Source organism: Peromyscus leucopus, chromosome 3 (genome assembly GCF_004664715.2).
Source record: "Peromyscus leucopus breed LL Stock chromosome 3, UCI_PerLeu_2.1, whole genome shotgun sequence".
Lineage (NCBI taxonomy): Eukaryota > Metazoa > Chordata > Mammalia > Rodentia > Cricetidae > Peromyscus > Peromyscus leucopus.
Window position 1 is genome coordinate 107959690 of NC_051065.1, and position 22124 is coordinate 107981813.

General features: G+C 52.4%; 1 protein-coding gene across 1 annotated transcript in view; it reads left to right on the forward strand.

Moving 5' to 3' along the window:
- The window catches only part of Fgd5 (FYVE, RhoGEF and PH domain containing 5), a 98869-nt gene that overhangs the window by 24078 nt on the left and 52667 nt on the right, over positions 1-22124 (forward strand). The window contains 1 exon segment of the mRNA XM_028854940.2: positions 20825-20957. Coding sequence (XP_028710773.1) covers positions 20825-20957 — 133 coding nt within the window.

Here is a 22124-nt window from a genome sequence, read left to right on the forward strand (position 1 = left end):
TCCAAGGTCAAATGGAGGGGTGATAAGAATCACATGGAGGGGCAGTAATTGCTAATTATCATTTTCAACCCAAAGGGAAGTGACTAATGAATTAACTAAAAGCTAAATTCAGGTAATATCTAAGAAGAGGGATCTTATGTGCTCAACTATAACCTTAAATGTGATTGGTAGAAAATGTTAAGAATCTATAAGTTGCCAGGTCAATGGGAGAAAATAAAACTGTCTTCTTTTTTTCCTGTGGCTCTTATCTGTCCAAGCTATCTACTGTTTTTCTGCAGGGTGGGGGAAAGTGTACTCAGTCGCTAGGCAACCTGTGTACAGCTAGATGGCTCTGGTGATAGTTAAAGGGAGATCTGGAACTAGAGGTAAGACTTGGGAAAGGAGGAAGTAAAGCTTAATTGGCACATCCATCAGGCCTTCTCAGACAGGTAGTCTGGTTGCTTAAGTCTGTTCTTAGAGAGTACAGAGGTATCTCTGATAAGGTACTTTCCTCCATCTGGGGATGGACCTGGCCAGATGCTGCCAATGATGATAATTACAGAGAGGCTTGAACTGGGGTTCTGGCTGAGCAGAGCTGTCAGCGCAGAAGGTTATCTAAATATTCCTAGAAGTGGTTAGGTAAGAAGTTAGAGGTCTATAAAATTAGTAAGGCTGTTAAGAAAGGAGGGTCCGAGCTGAATTGTGTAAAGCTATTATTACTTAACGTCCACCTGACCTAGGTGGTGTCTCCTTGTGGAATTTACCTTAAATCAGGAGACTTGCATGTGGACTGTTATTACTGTTAGTCCTTGAAAGTGACTAAGGGAGATATCTGATTCCAGAGGAAGCCTTTCCTGAGGCTGTTCACCAAATACCTGGAATGTACATGTCCAGAGAGTGATCAGTCCACACTGTTAGCCCTTCTTAGGGAAAAGTCAATTGGGAAAGCTATGAAGGCACACATGATTTTCATAACAGAAGAGAGCTGATATATAACAAGCTAAATAACACCAAAAGCTCCTTGGGATTTGGCTTCCTCTGGAGGAAATCCTTGATCCCTCCAGGTAGTGGCTTTGTCATAACCAGCTGAGTTCTTATGATATATTCCTGCAGCCTGCAGCAGGCCAGGAGTCTGTTTTCTGTGCCAGGCTTCAGGTGAGCAACTCTCCTAGAATACCTCAGACTCCTCACTGGCTCCCTGGGGAACGTAGGGTGTGTGCCAAGGACTTGGGGCAGGGCCTGGCATGTGGTTGGCTCTCAGTGAATTAATGGCTATCATTATGATTGTGCCTTTAAACAGGGGCCTGAAGAAGTGAGGGTTTCTTAAGACTCCACAGGAAACAGCAGGAAGGACCCGAAGCTCCTGGAGTGTGGAGCAGGGTCACACTGCTTACAGGTGGTGGCATTGGACTGAGAGCTCAGGCCTGCAAAGTCACTGTGCCATGTGTTTTGAGACCAGCATCTGAGCGAGAACAGGCCCCGGCTCTGACCTAGGGTAGAGTGTGTCAGGCCTCAGCCACACCTGGAGCTGTTCTGGGTGGTCATGGAAGAAAGAAAGATGATGTCAGTGCTGGGAGTCTCTGACCATGCCCCTCTTGGGAAGCCCCTCATAGATGATGATGCTCCATCTGGTTTCCAAGGAGGTCCCTGTTCCAAAGGCAAACTTCCTTGCTGGCCAGAGGCCAAAGGTCAAGGCCAGTTCAGAGCTGCAGAGAGAGTCAGTAGTAGATTCTTGGGATCAAGAGTTCAGGCAGCTGGCTCATTTTCTGGGATGAAGAGCCTTGTCCCTCGGAAGGCCCCCGCCTTTGTTAAAGGATGTGACGAGGAGACCCCAGAGCTACTCTGTGACCTGTCTGCAACCTTGCCCACAGGAGAAGTCTGAGGCCCTGAGAGGGGAGCGACCTGGGCTGCTCTGTAAATGCAGAGGGGAGGTGGGACAGGAGGGGGATTCGTGAAGTCTGCCATCTGAAAGGGGGATTTGGTCACTCCACGGGGGTGGGGGGTACTCCGTCCTTTCCCTCTCCTCACCTGGGTTCTCATCCTGCCCACCTGTGTGTTCATGGAGTCTCTTCCCTACACACCACTGACAGCTCATTCCTGTGTCCTTGGCACTCTATGAGGAGGGTGTGGGGCCCAGCTGGTGCTGGGTAAAAGACCTTCAAATCAACTGGTGTCCTCTGGAGGCTGAGCAGTCTACACACATCCTCTACCTGTCAGGCTTTCACCCCGAAGCTCCCGCCAAACATCAAAGCCCTCCCTGGTGGGTGGGGTCAGCCTGCAGGAAGGGGCAGCTGTAAAAGTCTGATGGCAGTCACTCAGCCCAAATCAGCCGTGTTGCATGTCCTGAGAAGTGTGGGGGAGGTCAAAGACTGTTCCTGGGCCCCTCTGCAAATACCCGCTGAAAGCAGGATACAGGAGTCACTTGGCAGAGAAGGCTGGCAGAGGCAGGGTGGCAGGAAGAGGACCCAGGCTGGTGAGCAGCCTGCGAGTCAGGTGGTCCCTAGAAGCAAGGTGCATGTGAGAAAACAGGCTTAGAGCAGGAATCTGGTTCTCTCCAGGCAGGCGCTCCTGGTGTTGAGCGCAGAGACTAGCAGAGGTTGCAACTAATCTGCCTGACTCCAGGCCAGTGCATTTCACTGCGGCTCTGCCCTGAATGGGCAGGAAGCTAAGGTACTGAGGAAACTGAGGTACCGAGGACTCTTTATGCCTCCTGCCGGAGCGGATCTGACTCTTCTCCTTGCTCTGCACCCTGGGCAGGGAAAGTGATCAGGCATGAAGGAATGTCTTCGTAGCGGCATTCCCAGGCTTCCTACTGGCATGTGAGCTACTCTTGGGACACTTAAGAATCTGGAAGGTGATAAGGGTGAGAGGGTTTTGCAAATGTGAGGAGCAGCAGCATACACAAGGGCTTTGTGGCAGATTGCCCTGTGCAGGGAGAGACGGAGGGAGACTGAGAGCCCCAGCTCAGAGTCTGCCTGGAGGAGGAGAGGCTGGGGGTGACCAGCACGTCACCTGCCAGACCTACTCCAGCCTCTGCTACCCCCTGCCCTTGCTTCATAGAATGATTGAATTGTCCTGGCCTTTTCCAGTCTCCACTGAAACCACATGTGATTAACTATGAGCCTTCCACCCCCGACAGTTCCAGAAAGTGGAGGGGGCGAGCAAGACAATGTCCTCTGAGCCTGGGGCCTGGCCGGCCTCCCAGTTATCCCAGGAGAGGGCACTGCTCACCCCAAGGCTGCCTCATCAAGCTGCATTTAACCCACAATGCCTTGGTGACAGGCATGTATTAACCTCCTTTGAGAGGGCCAATTAAAGCTAATAGCTGGGGGCAGGGTGGTACTGAGGGGCCCCGCCTCAGCTTCCCTTGCATTTTGTAGCCTCTCTGAGGCTTAGCCTTCCTCCTGCCTGCCCCTGTCCATCCCTTTCTCTTTGCTCCGAAGACCTGCTGCTTTTCATGTAAGTCCTGACCCTGAAATGGAGGCAGTGATTTTTATTTATTTCTTTTTTTTCAGACATCTGAAGTGACCAATTATCATCATTCCTAAGGCGTCATTTCTGGTCCACGGTTTGGGTTTAGGCTAAGAACCTTGGGTCTCCCTCTGAGAGGCAGAATTGGCCCTGTTTTACACCAAGGCACTGCGGCTCTCCTCTGCTTGCCCGGTAGCCCTTTCTGCGGGGTCCCACTTCCTGGGTTCTGTTTTCTTAGTTACACAATGGAGTGTTCTTCCAAGCGACCCTAAGGGCCATGCTGAGGCTCGGGTGGCATACTTCCTTCCAATTGCTGCAGCTTACATACCTTTAATGGCTTAAGACCACATTCATTTCCTTCTCTCGGTTCTGTAGGAAACCTGTGGCTTAGGTGGGTTCGAGGCATTGGGTCTCACTGGTCTAGGGTCAAGGTGTCAGTGAGCAGGTGGGTGCCTTCATCTGGGCGTGGGTGCTGGGATTCCAGATGTGAGCCGCCATGTCTGACAAGTTCTCAGTTTTAAAGACCTGTGTGGTTGATCTGGCCTGTACAACTCTGTGGGCCCCAGAGGAGCCCATCCTGCCATCCTGCCTAGGCCAGGGATTCACGCCCAGCCTCAGTGTAAAATATAACAGTCCAAAAGGTCTCCCTTTGTGCTGGATCAAGACTCATCTGAATCCTGTTATTTAAATCACTGAGACTAGGCCCTGGTGAGGTGCCGGGCCTAAGCCACACTGGGCATAATTCCTGTCTCCCAAAAGGAGTGATGGCCAGTCACCCATGTTCCAGCCCAAAGAGAAGGTAGAAGACACAGGGCGGTCAGATGATCCAGGGTGTAGTCAGACGGTCCTGCCTGAGAATCCCCTGCAGCCTGCCCGAGAGGTGAGGACCGGTCTCCCATGCACCCAGTCCCTCTTCATCTCAGCAACCAGTATTAGCTGTAAGCAAACCGCTTGCGGGCTGTCCTGTCCTGGGTCAGTATGGCAGCATGCTCTGTGTCTGCCGGCCCTGACTTCATTGACACACAGCAGAAAGGCTGCAGGCAGGCGGGAACTGGATGCTTGTGATTTGAAGAGGATTTGTGCCTGCACCAAGGAGACCTGGCTTTCCAGCACCTCCCCTCCTGCTCAGTACCAGAGTAAGAAGACTTCAGGGATAGTCTATGTCACTTCCTAGCTGGCAGCCAAGGGAATTCTCTGGGTCATGGTCTCTTCAGCTAGGAAGTGACCATGTGGCTGTAAAATTTGAGGGCTCACCATGAGGATCAGATGGGACAGTCATGGAGGGGAGGGGCATCCATGGTCCCGATATTACTTACTGTTAGTGGCTATGGCCTGAGCCCTGAGATGTCATCTGTGGGTCCCGGAAGGCTGGTTGCCATGAGGATAGATCCTCTTCTGGGGCGTCCTGTGACAATCTGATTAACAGACCAAAACATGGAGGAGTGGGCATAGCCCAGTTGAGATAGTCCAGTAGGGCATCAAGCCAGCCCATTTGGTGCATTAAATACTTTATAATAGGTAGTGTGTGGTCTGGCAAGCTGGCTCAGTGGGTAGAGGCACTGGTGTGTAAGCCCAAAGTTTAATCCTAGATCCCACAAGGTAGCTGGAGAGAATTGACTCCCAGAGTTGTCCTCTCACCTCTGTATGTCCATACGTATGCCATGGAGTTGACACTGTGCACGTGCGTACCCCTACTTCTTAGGTATATACATCCTTTCTCCCCCCCCCCCTTTTTTTGGACACTAATGGAGTCAGCGGCATCCTGGAAACTCTTTCTGGAGCTGACTGTCACTGTAGAACTCATTCCTCATTAGGCCACATAGCCCTGCCCTGTCCTTTTTAGGGACTGCCTGGAGTCTAGCACTGACTTAACTACCCATGGCCTATCTGCTTGTTTCCAGGCTGACACTGCCCTAAAACACCTCCGTTAAAGCTTTCCAGTGTATTTGTACACATTGAAAAGTGTGGACTATACCGTTTTACTGTTAGAGTGCAGATTCTTCTACAAGTTGGCTGTGGCCATGCTCACATTCTAGGGACCCTTTGCCGAGCTCAGCTTACTGCCAGGTTCTCTCACTTCCTCGTGTCTTCATATAGATGCAGTTTTGCTATTCTTCAGAGTGCTCAAATGAGCCTCTGCCTATCCTGTGTTTGGGCTGTCTCCACCAGCGAGATGGCAGGGTTGAGGGTGACCCATGTTGACACAATGCTTCTTAGAAGGGCTGATGACCAGTGATCACCTGAAGCTCAGTCGGGGTCTCCTGTGAGGGGAACTTTGCTACATCTAGATCATTCATAAGCAGAAAGACAGGGTGGGCTGTGGGGGCACACGCCTTTAATCCCAGGACTGGGGGGACAGAGGCAGGTGGGTCTCTGTGTGTTCAAGGCCATCCTGGTCTACATAACAAGTTCTAGATTAGACAGGGCTACGTATTAAGACCATGTGTCCCCACCCCACCAAAAAAGAAAAAGAAATGAAAGAAAAAGAAGAAACAGAGGATGACGACAGGGGAATTGTCACTGTGAGGCACTACCATGTGTGTGCCAGATGGCCATCCTCCATTTCTGGGTTGCCTCTGTTGCCACGGGGTTGGCGTGTGCTTAAGGATGCCAAGGCTGCTGGATTAAACCCTGCCCTGCCTTGGCTTTTGTGGAGTCATGGGAGACTGATGAGCGGAGCTGGACTGTGTGAATAATTCATAATTTAGAGACACAGAAAGGGTGGAGGGAAGAGATAAGCAGGCTTAGTTAAGGAGCGAGCTTTCTTAAAGATAAGATTTCAGAAAGATAGAAGAAGAGTCACACCAAAGGACATGGCTAGAACTGTCCTTCCCCCTTATCGAGAAAGGGCACCCATGGGGGAGGGGTTCTGGGGGCAGCTGCTGTCCTGGGCCAGTATGATCGAGGGCCCCTTCTTCCCACATGTTCCTGCCTGGCGTGGGCGTTAGTGGTTCCCTGCCTGGTCCTCCGGGGTGCCAGGCTCCAGACCATGCCTTCTGCAGTCCTCCTTGGAAGAGCATCAGTGATGCTGAAAGCCAGATGTCTGGCTCAGGCCTCTGCTCAGCAGGGTGCTCAACGGAAGGCAAGTGTGGGCTGTGCTTTTGTTTCGTGGTGTCTCTGCTCCGGCTGCAGTTTTGTGGGACCCGAGGAACTGTAGCTATACACTCGGTGGTAACAAACCAAGTTGTCCTCAACACAACTCACAGTATTCCCAGCTAGGCCTTCCACCCCTGTGGGAAGGCCCAGAACTCAGGATGGCATCTCTAGCCTTGACTACCTGACCCCTGGCGGAGCCAGCAGCCCTGGACTAGAATGGCTTTCCTGGAGGACAGGAATATGTGAGCGTGGTCCTGTCCCCCCACAGAAACAGGAACAAGCTTGAAGGCAGAGGCTTTAACCTAAGCTGCTGCATGTCTCTCAAGCCTATGAGGACATTCACTCCCTCCCTAATCTACTCTTCCAGGAAGGGGACCAGGGGAGGGGGGCACTAGAGCCACCCTGAAGGCTTTCCTCACTCGCCCATTCTCCTGCCTCTCTGCACCCCTCAGCCTCTCAGAACCAGTCAGTGGAGATCATCTCATTCTTTTGCACACCCAGAGCATCTTCGTCAATGTCTCCCTAAGACTATACTTGGAGCCAAGAGCCTGGGTTCCCTTCTATGTGTCCCACACTCCCCAAAATGCACAGTAGGTAGGCCCTTCTCAAATATGAGCAATCTGTCTGTCCTTTTCATATAGCTTTACAAGCTCTACTGTCCTCCTTGGTTTGTGGCAGTGGGTGTATTCCCATGCTACCATTCCCAGCTAGACCATAAACTCCTCAGGCAGAGATTCACCCTCTTTCCTTTAGACTCTGTGGTGCCTTGCCTGTTGAACACTGTTGATGAGGCAGGGGATAGGTGGACAGTGGGTGTCAGAGCCTGATCCCTCCATCCACAGGACCATGGGCAGATTGCTCTAGCAATGCCCCCAGTCTACTTCCTCCCCTCTGTGGATACAGAAAACAGGGGCACTGTGTATATGTGTTTGAGGTATTTGTTATATTTATCAAGCAATAAATAATATAAATATAAATATAGCTTCGTGCTCCTTCTTAATTTGAAAATCCCAAGAGTTGAATACTTGGTACCTCTTCAAGAATGAGAGTCTAAATTGGTGGCTTTCCTTCTTGGGTGTCACAGCTCACTTGATTGATTTTCTTATTGTTTGAGTTTGTGGCTCTGGATGAAGGGAGGGGTCTTCATGCCAAACCTACCCCAGAACTTGGCCACAGCAGAACCCCCATAAATAGTAAGCTGAACTGCCTATGCACAGAAGCATGGTGCCTGGGTCCCCACAGCTTGGAAAGCATCCTCTGTGTGCATTCGTGGGGGTTTTCCTGGCAGACCTGCCATGCTAAGCCCAGGCACCCACCGCACCGTGCTCTTCGTTTGTGAGCATTGAAACCCAATATCCCCGCTCTAGACGACCTCCTGGGGGGCGATGCTGAGGTACCCCACTGCTGACTGTCCTCTGCCTGGGGCTCTGCATCAGGCCTGGCCTGCAGAACACCACCCACCAGCCATGCAGCCCTATTTGCTGGGAAGCCAGGCTCTGATCCTACTGTCGTCCCCCAAAGTAGCCATCTGATAAACAGAGGAAGCAAAGCCCCTGTCTCTGTGCATGAGTTTCCTCGTCTGTGAGAGGAAGACTCTCAGGGGGCCGAGTTGGCTGTATGTGTGAGGAGATGGCACAGTGCAGTGCTTGAGTGACACAGAGACCCAGATTGTCCCCAGGAGGCTGCGTGTGTGCTTCTCTGTCTCTTGGGAGTTCTTGACTGAGGACTGTGGTCTGGCCAGTTGCCATAGCCTATGACCCACAGCTCATAACCTTCTTCGCTGAAGCAAGGATATCCTTCTCAGTTGTGGACAAATGTCCTTAGTACAGGTTTCCTGGGGCATGGTAGATACCAGAAAAGTTCTTACTTCTTCCAGAAAAGCCTGGATCTTCCAGGTCTGGTTTTTCTCCTTTCCTGTCCTCAGAGGCCCTGTTCAGAATCCCCCTGCTTCCCCACCCATCTTTTGTCCCTTCCATTGGAAGACCGTAAAGGCAGAAGGACCGACCGTGTAGCTGTGTGTGTCCTGTGAGGAGCTGGGTTGCAGGCAAGCGTTGGTCCAGCTGCACTCTGCTGGCTCTGCCTTCCCTTCCATCCTCTGCCCCAGGGGTTTGAATGGAGGGGAGGAAGTGGTTCTCCTGGAGGCTGAGTGCAGCATGCGGTGCTGGATCCTGGGCTCAGCTAGCTGGATGTTTCACCTCCAAACAAGCTGGTACTTCAGCACGGCAGGGATTGACTCTTGCTCTCCACACACAGGGCAGTTGTGTCATCATAGTTTTTATCCAGTAGTTCTTCTTTCACCCCAGAAGGTTCTAGAAGTTTCTTCATACCGGGAGGTTCAGGAAGAGATGAGCAGGTTGATGGAAGGGTAAAAGATTCTATGAATCTGGGGTTTATCAGGACCGAGGCTCAGAGCTAGAGTTGGGGGCACCTGAAAGGCAGACTTTTTATCAGAAGTGTCCTCAGGTTTTGGTCCCATGGTGTCGCTCAGGGCAGAGTGCCGAGCTGTGCTGTGATCCAGCTGACAGTTGGAAAACTGCCTTAAGACATCTTCTGTTCAGATCCCAGATTTCTGAGTGAGGGTCCCAGAGCCTTGGAGAGGATGCAGAGAGCCTGAGCAGGGTTCCACAAGCAGAAGGATGCAGAATAAGGCAGATCTTGGAAGTGGTGTCCAGAGGACAAAGGAGAGGTGCAGGATGGGCAGGGCTTGAGGTGGCAACCCAGCGCCACCATCCTGTTGTTTGTTTACAGGAAGGCACCTCTCCGTGAGGGAAGCCCTCCCGACTCATGCTTTGGGCTTGCTCACACAGCTTTCTCTTGGGTCACCAGCTAGGACTGACCTGGCTTCCTCAGGTGGACCTGGCAGTGTGGTGTGATCTTCAGATCGAGGAGAATGTGGGATTTGGGGTCCTCCAAATCTGGTGGGAAGATGGGACTGGGCGGCAAGGCTGGGGGCCGGGGCGGGGCCCCGGGGGTTCTGTTTTTCAGCTCACTGCCTTTCTTCTGACACTTTCTTTCATCCCAAGCCAGAGTGCTCTCTATGGGATGGGTGGTTTCCCCCGCCGTGCATTGTCATGGTCTGTCCTGGGTGTGTGGGGCGAGGACCCTGCCAGCTGGCGCAGTTGCTGAATTCTCAGAACCCATATTTCAAAGTAATTACTGACCAAAAAAGCAGACTTAGCCACACAGCTCATAACTACTTCCAGATACCCAGCCTTGGGAGCCCCAGGAAATGCTCCCAGGACTCCTTTGGGATAGAGGGAGAGTGGCCCAACATGTCCCCAGTGGAGGTTCGTCTGGGTGCTGTCCAGGGTCCTCTGGGGCTCAGGCAGAGAATAGGCGTTATCCCTCCCAGCGGGCAGCTTCTGGCTGGTCTGGGTCCGGGTCTAGTTTACGCAGGCCTGTCTGGCTCATCTCTCTCCTTGGGGATGATGGTGCCTGTAGTGCATTCCAGCCAGAAGAGTCAGCAGAAGTTTGGTGCATGAAAGTATTCGAGAGTTGCAAAGTACTATGCAGTTCTTAGACTGTAAGGAAATCCTGTTCAGCCTTGTACTTAGGGTCTAAGAGCAGTCAGAGGAGACCAAACTTAAAGAACCAACTCAAATCCATATCATGTCACTGGTGACATAGGAATCAGTTCATGTCCAACCTACAGAGTCACAAGGAGCAATGAAACCAAGCAGGTGAGTGGCGGCCAGGACTAGAGCCTAGAAGCTCTAGGGGACCCTGTATTAACAGGGTACTCAAGAGGACTCAGGCTCGGCAGGGAAGTCGAGGTTGATGGTTGGTTTGGAGATTCTGGCCATGCCTACATACCAGCACATAGACCGGAGCTTTCTATCAGCTTTCCTGCATGTTTCCCATTAGCTCCTGGTAGAGCAGGGTCCAGGCTCCAGGCTCCATTAGAGGAGGAAGCAGAGGAACAGAGCAGGGAAATGCATTTGTCCAAGGTCACTAGGTGAGTATTGCAAAGAGCCTCCCAGCCCAACACAGTTCATGAGCTTCTCTGAGGTTAGAGGTCCCAGATGAATGAATCCCTGGAGGAAGATGGCCTGGAGACCTGAGTCTATGATGAACAGAGCTCACCACACTTAACACTTAAAATCAGGAGTTCTAGCAAGCACCAAGTCCTCAACTAACTCCTCGCAGTGACCCAGTAAGCAAGACAGGCAAATACTGACACCTCCGAGGCGGGAAAGCTTGCCTGAGATCGCATGCCTAGCACATTGAAGAGACCAGGCTTGGACACCCAGTTTGGACACCCAATTCCTACTGTGGTCTAAGCTGTTGCTGTCCCTGCCAGAGCTGACAGCTGCAGGCAGTGTACACACAACATCGGAGCATAGAGTTGGGCGGTATTGGTCCGGATCCCTGGATAGGCCTGGGATGAGGAGTGGCCATCTGGAGCCCCAGCCAGCCATTGTGTGCTGGGTTCTGTCAGGCGGCTGGGTGTGGCCCCAGGGCTGCCAGGCCAGTCCCAAGGGAGGAAGTGTCAGTGTTTACAGGAAATGCAGGACAAGGCCTGGGAGGTGGAGGAGGGGTAGGTAGCCAGCCGCCCTGAGCTCTGGAGGTACCTTTGGGCCCTGCTGGAGCCCAGGGCGGGGTGCCCCTCTTCCATCCCAAGGACGAGCCAGACTTTGTGTTGTTCTGGAAGGAAAAAGCCCACTTCACAAACAGCCCGGCCCCTCTCCCACGCCTCTTGCTTCCAAGAGGACAGCACCCTAGTTCCTCAGAGAGCACCGTCTCTCACCTCCGCAGTGGATCCTCCTGAGAGCTGTGATCTGCCACCTGTACCCCTGCTCTTGTGCCTTGCCTTCCTCACTGTTTAGAGGGCAGCAAGGCGAGGCCAGCTCTGTGTAACCCCGGCACCTGAGGGGTGAGGTTGGCTTTACGCCCCAGAAGTTCCCTGAAATGGGTGTGAATGTGGAAACTTCCTTAAAACAAAACAAAACCAAAACAACAACAACAAAAAAAAAAAAACAGAAAACCTAAAACCGGCCCAGTAGCCGTGACACACAGGCTTCTCTAAAGCCCAAGTGTAAAGGCCACAATGCCTTCAGCTACTTGGACATAGCCAGGGCCATAGCTCAAGAGAAATGACGCTGGAGATGGAGGTCAGCTAATAATGTGCTTGCCTAAGCATGCAGGAAACCCTGGGCTGGATCCCTAGCAGTGCGTCAGTGGGGCACGGGGACAAATTCCTGTGATCCTAGCACTGGGGAGGTGGAGCAGAAGGATCAGAAATTCAAGGCCATCCTCAGCTACATAGCGAGTTCAAGGCCAGCCTGGGCAACATGATGTCCCCTCTAAAATTAAAAGTAACGTTAAAAGAGAGGAAAAACAAGCATCACGTTTGAGGCCAGACTTGAATTAAGCTATGGCAGCTTTGTTTCCCACACTCCATTCACGTCCCTCTTCTTTCCTGAACCCACAACTCTTTGTGCCCCACCTGGACTCCAGCCAGCCTCCAACCTGTTCCCTTTGGGGCTGCTCTCCAGGTTTCCAGACTCAGTGTTAGGATATGACGACATTTACCATGGAAACCGAGGCTGCCTTTTAGGGTTCTTAGTCTTGTTAATAATAAAAAAAAAAAAGGAATAAAATCAAAGACAATTTTTCTAGAGTTTAGGAGAAAGACTTAGTACAGGTGATGTTGAAATCCTGGCGGCTGACAAAGAGAGAGATGGAGAAGTCATGTCTTCAAGGTAGGCATGGAGTAGTAGCAGACAGCATATTGAGGAAGAACACTCCCGTGAGTGAAAGTGGACTGAGGAGAGAACCTCCCCTCCCACCCCCCGCAAGCCCCCTCAGGACGTATGGTCTTTTAATACCCCCACTTCCCTTCCAGTTTGTATTTTGTGGACTTGGTTTTGCACATGCTCTGTTCCTTAGATGATGCCAGAGTAAGGAAGGGTATCCAGGCCTCCTCTGCAAAGTGCTCTTCTGCGGCCTGATCTTGATTTGGTTTTTGCTGGTGGCGTTTGCTTTTGTTGTTGTTCCTATTCTCTTATCGCAGGGTCCAGAATAGGACAGGACCAGCGTCCAGGCCGGTCCTCCCTTGGCTACAGAGGCAGGGGCCTGAGCGGCACAGAGTCTCCCACTCCCTCCCTGACACTCACTAGCAAGCATCTCATCCCAGCTAACATCTAAAGTGGGTGCTCTCCCTCTGTCCTCCAGCTGTCTTTCCTGGGAATGTCCCCTCCTTTGACTAAGCTGTGCTTTTGCTGGGCATAGCATCCCCCTAGTCATTCCCAGACCCAGGTACTGGGGGAGGTGTGGGGGGTGTGCTTCCCTGGGGTGTGGCTCCGCCTTGCTGTCTGTGTTTCTATCTGCTCTCCTGTAGGCCATGTGTGCTGGATGCAGCTTATTTGTCTATACATCCCCGGCGAGAGGGTGCAGGAGTATCTGGGGGCACAGTGCAGGCGGCTGTGTGTTGCCATGAGTTGGTTAAAGCTAACGGGTATCTCTGGACATCTGGTGTATGCGGGGACTGTGGGATTTGAACACTAGGCACTAGCAAGACAGATTTCAGAGCCTTGTGAGGACGGCTGAGAGAGAATGCTCTGTGTGAGGGACACTGTGGAACTCAGGCCTGCTGAGAGGAGCAGAACTTGGCAGATCCGGGAGGGGTGGTTGGTAGGTTTAAGGTTTTTACCATGTGGTGGGTTATTGTAAAGAAAAGGATAGATAACTAAGAACGTGAGCTAACCTGCAACGCCTGGTCCTATGAGCTGGGCACTGCTTAAGTTTCATCAGCATAGTCTGGCTAAGGAGGGCTACCTGGAGGAGGTGGTGAGCTGGACCTGGTGGTGGAGTTGAGTCAGCAAACAGTTCCCAAGGTCTGTCTGTTCTCAGGGGCAGAACAGTGAGTCTTAGGACAAGAGCTTGTGCCCTGCTGAAGTCACCTTACCTTCTGGGCCCGAGTTTCAACCTATTCTGCCTTGTTGGACCAGTGTGACGGATCCATGTCTCTGCTCAGCTGTCACACTCCAACCACATGTGACTCTTATGTTCACGTGCTCTTGTGCCCAGGTACCTGCCTATAGTGAGGCAATTCCACGTAGTTTATCTGGTATTTAAAAGAGGTTTATTTCAGAGCAACTTACAGTCAATAAAGGGTTGGTTACAGGATCCGGGAGAGGTGAGGGGCAGTCCAGCGTGGTTCTCTGGAGGACTCTGACTTGGTCTGGAATCCAGCATCCACTATCACGAGGAGCCAAGAGAGCCAGCACGTACACGGTCTTAAAGGGTCTCGTCTTGGCCACGACCCACGGGCAGGTAGACAGGTGTGGCAGTTACCTGCTGCCTCACTAGGGGCAGTGCTTCAAGGCCAAAGCTGGAACAGCTACTCACTGCCACCTGCCCTCTTCCTGCCAATTGCTTTTGGATGCTGTGCACCCTGGCACCTTCTGGGTTGCCATACCTTGCAGAATGGGCAGCCTGCCTAAGGCATCTTCTCTTGTCCGAGACAGAAGAGGCAGCAATGGGCCCCATGTGAAGGGGGGTTGGTCTGACTGCGAGTCATCTGCTCCATTCATGTCTGAGAGGCTGACGGCAGGGGGCTGGACAGTGCAGCTGGGGGCTGGCGTGGAGTAGCCAAGGTAAAGGAGTGCCCTGAACAGAGCCTTAGTTTCCCCAGCTGAGAGCGGCACCTAGATACCAGATAGGAGGCTCTGCTGAGAGAGGGCCCTGAGAGGGGAGGACTCTACAAGGCGAGGGCCCTGAGAGGGAAGGAGGGCTCAAGGAAGTCTCTGAAGCCATGCCCTCCCTTGAGATCCAGCTCACCCTCTCAAGACCCTTTTTCACCTGAAACATTTTTTTATGCAACTCTGGCTATATAGGCATATTTAAAAGATGTGCAAATCAAATACCAATGTTAAATCACAAAGGAATGTATTTTTAAAGATTCTTTGATTATACATGTACAATTTTATCATTTATTAAAGATGAGAGCATATATACATCCTAAGACGCTGTACTTGTTTATTTTTACACAAAGTTTTCATCTTGGCTGCCTGGTACAGGTCACCTGGCACCTGGGAGTACTCAGAGTGCGGTTTCTCTCTCTCCCAGGCTGCTGCTTGCTTTATTGACAGGCTGTGTTGTGGGAAGGGGTGGGCTTTCTGGTCTTCACAATGACCCAGCAGCCACCCCTCTCCTGGCTCCTAGCGGCTTCAGAGGCGCTGTGCAGTGTCCTGCCGTCTCAGGCCACGGTATCCTCTCCAGCTGCCAGAGTGAGAGGAATAGTTCACACCCTTCCTGCTTCTTTGTGGTTGGGTTATTCTAAAATGATAGACCAATGCGTTTGTGTTTCCTCCTGCTCTGGCCCAGGACAGTGGTGAGAGCTGGGCAGAACCGTGGGACCTCCCGGCTTCCACTTTGAGCAAATCCATATCAGGTGTTCCCCTGCCTCTGTACCTGAAGTCTAGGGAGATGGGTGGGTTCTGTGGGAAAGCGGCAATGTATCCATGGAGATTCAGCTAACGATAGTGCTCTCCACAGAAGCAGCACTCACCAAGGGCCCCGGCAGAGGTAATGGGAGCCTCTTGGATAATGCCCAGCTCACCAGAACCTCCCAGAGTGTGCCTAGGCCTGTACCGAGGGGCAGGAGGAGTCAGGTCAGTTGACTGGAAGAGGAGAGTCACCAAATACAAGTCTGCTGGGCATCTGCCATGGGGCACATAGAAAGACATCGAATGCCCCTGATTCCTCCCTTAATGGTGTCAGTGACTGTTATAGAAACATGCAGCTATGGTCACAAAGTATGACCGAACACCGTAGGAGAAATGGCCTGCTATCTTACAGTTGAGGAAACCAAGGCCCAGAGAGGGTAAGGAGCCCACACGATGTCACCTAGCAAGCTAGCAACTGAGTGCAGACTAGAAGCCAGTCTGTCAGTGTTAAGAGTTCTGTCTGCCTCCTGGTTCATCCTGGCCTTCTGATCACCCTGAAGTAGAATAAACTCAGACATTTCTCTGAGCCATCCATGTCTGCATATCCCTGCTGCCAATTCTCACATAAACCCTCGGAGCATCATTACCACCCCCACTTTACAGACTGGGAGACTGAGGCAGGGAGGCAGACTAGGTATCTTTCCTAGGGTCCTTGAACTGCTAAGTGGCAGAATCAGATCCAGCCCAAGGCAGGCAGATGCTATAGCATGTGCCCCGACCTCCACCCTGGGCATCTAGTTCCACTGGGGACGAGAAAGGCGTCTGCTCTAGGAGGCTCTCGCCCTGCAGGACGGGCCTTAGCAGGTGTTGTTGCTGTTGAGAGCACTGTGGCTGGCCACACCTTCTGTGGATACATTGCTGCTTCCCACTGAGCCAGCCTAGAGGCCAGGCCAGGGTACCAACAGTGTAGCTGCTTCTAAGGATCCGAAATGGAAGCCCGGTCTACTGCCCACACCAGGAACCTGAGTTCAGTGTGTCCGTCAGTTTTCATCACTGGAACAAAATCCCCGAGTGGATCTCCTCACCCATAGAAAGATTTGTTTTAGCTCACAGCTTTGGAGCTTTCAGCCCACCATCAGCTGGGCCCATTGAGTTGGGCCAGTGGTAGCACATCACAATAGGAGTGTGATAGGGAGCCAAGCTGCTCTCTTCTCAGCCAGGGATGGTGGGGGAGTGGGAAGGGGAGGAAGAGGGTGCCAGGGCCCCTTCCCCCATTAGTGTAACTCCATTCCACCTGGCCTCTTCTCTTAAGAGTTCCAGCACCTTCTAGTAGCACCAGCCTAGGAGCCCTAGGGCCTCTGGGGACACTTACCTGATGGGAGCAGAGACTGCTGTTTGCCCAGGCTGGAGCCCAAGGCATCGCTGGATTAGCAAGCTCACAGCTCTGGCTTGTGGAATGTTCTAGAATGTTACCTCTTTAGACCAGTCTGTCATTTTATGAGTTCTGCAGACCTTTAAAATGTTTTATGTCACTAGACTTCGAGCCTCATCAATGATCTAAAAATAAACCTTAATGGCCACAGTCATGATTGGTTTTATTTTTACCCCTTCGGCCAGAAGAGGCTGCAGAATTTGAGTGGGTTAAGAGAAGGTTGAGCTGGGCCCAACGGTCAGGAAATTCTTGGAAAATCCCTTTAAAACGAAAGACCAACCATAACAAGTGTTTGCCAGGATAGGGAGGAACCTGGACGCTTATGTCAAATCATGAGCAGATAGTCCTGTGGTCCCTAAAAATTCACAACACAGAGTGACCATGTGCCTGGCAGTCCCACACGTGTATGTACACCTCAGAGGAAACATGCACAGCTGCTTAAGGACTGGTATACCAGCATTCCCAGAAGCCTTAGTAACAATAGCACAACCCAGAGACATTCCAGTTTATGGGCTGTCTATTCAATGGAATACTATTTAGCCATGCAAAAGAATGAAGTGTTGATGTCTGCTGTAGCGTGAGTGACCCCTCAACACAACATACTGAGTGAGAAAAGCCAGACACAAAAGCCCTCATATTGTGGATCCCATTGATCTGAGGTTTAAAATAGAGAAAACAGGCTAGAGGTTGCCAGGACCCAGGGACCTCTTGCACACAGTTAAAGGGCATGGGGGTGATGAAAATTCCATCTCATTAGACATGGTGGCAGGTGAGTAGCCCTCTGAGCACACTAAAAAGCACTGGGTCGTGCTTGGTGCAAGGGTAAAATTCATGGCCTGTGAGTCACAGCTCAGAAGAGCTTTCCTAAGTGGAAAACAATCCCTCCAACCCCCAGTGCTGTGTTGGAGACGTCACAGGTCAGGGATCGAGACAGCTTGTTTTTACTTAGCCAGTAAGTGGAAATAGAGTTCTCTAAAAAGCCTCTCCTTGGAGCCCTTTCTGGGAAATGTGACAAGGCTGTCTACCCCTTGGCTGACCCCAGGTGCAGGGGGCGTTCTCCCCAGGAGGAATAGAGCAGAGTTCCCTGCAGATGGGAGGCTGTAGCAGGCAGGCCAGGATGCGGACGCCTGCAGCCTGGCCTCAGCCCATTACCTCCATTACACAGATGTGGAAGCTGAGGCTTAGTATGGCAGCCACAAAGTTGAGTGTGCCCTGGCTTGAGCCCATTCTCAAGGCTCCTTCCACCTCATTTAGATTTCCTCATTCAGAACAATGGGAGGTGACAGATCTCAGTGGCTTGTTGGAGGGGGTGGGCAGGAGAGAAATTAGTTCTCGATAGAAGAGGCCACCTGGGGAGGCCCTAGAGGGACTGTCCGCTGCTGAGAAAGTGCTGTCTGCTGCAGGGGTGACGGGGTGGGGAGGACATGGACAGATGGACAACCAACAGAGACAGACAGACAATGGTCAGAAGTGGAGGCCAAATGTTGAGAAATCCCAGTTTTGCCCTGCTCCGTCTGTTCTGTGTGCTCCTTGGCTCTTCAAGCTGTTCTACTAATTGCAGTCATCACATTTGCTAGCTGTCTCCATCTCAATTTTTCCAGCTTGCGGAGCGCTCTGCCTCAGCCCCCTCCCTTCCCTGACAGGCTGGCCTCAGCCACACTTGTCCAGCTCCAGCTGTGGGCTCAAGCTCACACTAGCAGTTCCCAAGAGGGAGTGCATTCTGATAAGTTATGAGGCCCTTTAGACTCTGTTGTTAGAGATGGAAGTTAATGGTCAGAGTTGGACAATGTGAGGCTCAGTCACAGAGGAGACATGTCTTTTTACGACTCCAGGCTGCTGGAAAGGCCCCGGGCTCAATTGACGGGTCAATTAAGGTAACGGCTTTGGGCAGCTTGTAATGTTCTCTTTAAACCTAAAATGACACAGAGGGAGGATACAGCTTGGAAGTTAGAAGCTGGCTCGTCCCAGGCTGAGAAGGACTCCCCTCAGGCTACAAAACGACTGTCTTCTCCCTGGTGCTCTTATGTGACCCAGCAGTACTTGTGGACCTTTGCTCGACAGACTAGAAACAAGCTGCGTGTATTGGTTATCTTTCCATTGCTCTAACGAAACACCTGGCAGAAACACTCAAGGAAGGAAAAGATTGACTATCGCACATGGCTTCAGTCTGTCATGGAACAGCTCATAATGGCCAGGAAGCCGAGATGGAGAATTCCCCAGGCTGGCAGCGACCTCCCCCTTTGTCCACCCCCCAGGCCTCCAGGTTCTGTGATGGTACTGCCCACATCCGCAGTGGTTCTAGTCCATTGCTGATCCTCCCTGGAGGGCTTCAGACGCAGCCACCAGTATGTGCTGCAAATCTCCTAGGCCCTGACAAACCCAACCCAGCAGACAGTGGGGCTGATCTCACCTTGAGTGACTCGCCCAAGGTCTTGGGGAGACCCCCTCCTTCCCAACGTGTGGGTTCCAGGCCTCTCGGTCACTGAACTTGACTTGACCACCTGATCCTCATACTGATCCATGCAGCCTTGAGTTACTGTAGAGATGGCGGCTACCTAGAGTGGGGCACCAGAGAGCAAATGAGGTACCGTCACCGGGCCTGGGACAGCATCCTAACATCTAGTGAGTGTCCTCACCACTCTGCTGAGGACCTTTGTGCAGTTTCTTCGTCGTCCTCAGAATGCCCTGAACCCCTGCATCACCTCCTACATCCATTTTGTGGATGAAAATAAAAAAACAGACGAGCCACAGAAGGGAGTAACTTGCTTGAAGTGATAGAGCCAGGGTTCCAGACAGGCCGGCAGGTGTGCATTCCACATCCCTTCTCATGTGTTGCCATGTTCCTGTGGGCGTGTGCTCCTGTGTGTATATGTGCATGTGTGTGGAGACCAGAACTCAACAAGGGTGTCTTCCTCTCATTTTTTTTTTTCACATAGGGTCTCACTGTGTAGTCCTAGCTGGCCTGGAACTTGCTATGTAGACCAAGAGGGTCTTCAACTCAAAAGATCCACCTGCCTCTGCCTCTTGAGTGCTGTGATTAAGGTACCTGTCACCACCTTGGTCCCTGGGTCTTCCTCTATTGCTCTCTAGTTCTTTTCAACACAGACTCTTTTACTAGACATGAACCATGTCCACTGGGCCAGGCTGGATGGCCAGTGAGATCGAGGGGTTGTCAATCTTTGCCACCACCTCATCTTTCCAGTGCTAGGGTTATAGATGCATACCACGATGCCCAGCTTTTATCTGGGTGATGGGGTTCTGAGCTCAGGTCTTCAGGCTTGCATGGCAGGCACTTTACCACTGCCAGGCCAGCCTGCCTTTTTTTTTTTTTTTTTTTTTTTTTTTTTTTTTTTTTTTTTTTACCCAGCTGCCCCACAACGTGGCCCCCAGCCCCCAGCCCTGCCCACCCTCTTAATCAGCATGCTCACAAGGGACAGGCTGAGTGGTGGGAGCCAATCTAGACAATGTCAGAACGCTTACAGAGTTTTCAGCAAAAAGGGCCACATGACCAGAGTGGATTTCAAGGTCCCTCTCCCCAGTGGATGAAAAACAGACAGGTGGACAGTGAGGATGGAATTGGATGTCACAGACCTTGAGGCAGGAGGTGGTCTGACCTACAGATGATGTGATGGAGGCACCATGGACTCAGGGAACCTATGGAGAGGTGGGAGGAGCTTGATGCTGGTGAAGCTGGCTGGAAACTTTCCCCTCCTCCCCAGGACGGTCTCAAAAGGCCTACCCTTGCCCTGTGCTCCTTGACGAGTCCTGAAGCTCAGCTGGCCACTCCTGCCCTCACTGTTGATGGCCATCAGTCCTGTGCAGGCATAATAGGCTTCTGCTGGGCAACCATGGCCACTTCTCTAAGAGGGAGTGCCCCAGACTCCCTGCCACCTACTTGTGAGACAAACGGCTACACATTTTCCCAGGTGGCTCTGGAAGGCAAGACCTGGGCTCGGCCACAAGGCTGTGCATGCATTCTTATGCCACTGATGTCCATAGTGCCACCACAGACAAGAGGGCAGATGCAGAGAGGCTCCAGCATCCAACAGACCTAGTCTGGGGTATTTTTCTCCTGTGCCATAGTAGGAAGCTCAGAACTCGTGGCTAGAGACACTGCTCTCACAGTTCAAAAGAAGAGGCACACATCCAATATTTTGAAATGAAGAACAGAAAGGTCTGACCTGCTGGGAGGAAGCCTTGGTTTAGCTTAGGTTAAATTGCTTTCATCTTCCCTCCTGTCTTAGCCTGCCTGGACCTGACAGGGACGTGGGGATGTCTTTGACAGCATGTGTAAAGGCACCGAGGCCACAGAGAGCCTAGCTTGTCTGATGTACTGAAAGGGAGTTGCTGTGGCCAGGGTGAAGGGAGTGTGCCCTGGGTCACCCTTGAGTGCTCACTGGGGGCTGGTGAAACGGGCTGGACAAGCAACTGTAACCCTCTCTCCTGCTCTGCCTAGCGCCTACACGGAGCCCTACAAGGTCTGTCCCATCTCAACGGCTCCCAGAGAGGACCTCACATCCGATGAAGAACAGGGAAGCTCTGAGGAGGAGGAGGACAGTGCTACAAGAGACCCCAGCCTCACACACAAGGTAGGGCACCCTCGGGTGAGGGGCTGGGGAGAGGTTTGGGGGCAGAGACGCGGACGGACGTGGACAGACTGGGAAAGACCCCACCCCACCCCTCGCTGTAGCCACCCCCTAGTCCCTGGGCAGTGTCTGGAGACACTTCCTGTGTCTGAAGAAGTTTGGGGCTTCCCAAAGTCTTTGTGGGTGATACAGAGTGGAGCTGCATGCTCTGAATCAAGACAAACGCAGATTCTAGTGTGTTCGGGCCTCAGTTTCCTCGTCTGTGAGGTGGGTGGGAATCAGGAGAATGGGGAGAGTGCTGTTGACTGAAAACAGAATCTAGGGTGCTCACTGGTTTGCCTCCCTGAGCAGCAAGCCTGTGGCAGAAGAGGGTGATGGAGAAGCTGTTTGGAAGGGACACAGAGTGACCCTGTCCTGGTGGAGCCCAGCGTCACTCACGGCTTGGTCCGTCAGTGTAGACAGAAGCAGTGCCACGCTCCACGGGGTGCTCACGGTGGCTACACCCCCCCTTCACTGCCACGCTTCAGTCTTCCCAGGCCCCCCTAGGAGCCAGGAGGTTTCCGCCTCGGACATCTGCAGTAGCCATGGTGGTTGTCTGACCATCTTCCCCAGAAGCCCTTCCCAAGTCTGTCTCCCCTTTCTCCTCACCATCCCCTCTGAGTGCAGTTCAGGGTCTCCCAGTGGCCAGAGAAGATGGTGGCTATGGAAGCTGAGCTGGGGCCTGGCTCTCACCAAGTTTCTGGGAAGCAAACTGTCATTTTGTGGACAGACTTTGGCTTTAAAAAAAAAAAAAATCTGCTTGTGTCTTTGAACACTGTTTCCTCGAAGTTACCAACCAAACTGTGTAGGAGACCCAAGGAGTCTGTTTATACTGTCTCACTGCCCTGCCTGCCCCTGCCCAGCCTGCCCCTGCCCCTGCCTCTCCTCCACTGCCCTGCCTGCCTGCCCTGCCCTGCCTGCCCCTGCCCTGCCTGCCCTGCCTCCTCCTGCCCTGCCCTGCCTGCCCCTGCCCTGCCTGCCCCTGCCCCTGCCTCCTCCTGCCCCTGCCTGCCCCTGCCCTGCCTGCCCTGCCCTGCCTGCCCCTGCCCCGCCTCTGTCTATCCCTCCTGCTGCTGAGCTGTGGTGGTGTATAGTCCCAGAGACTCATAACTGGCATTGCCAACTCCCTCC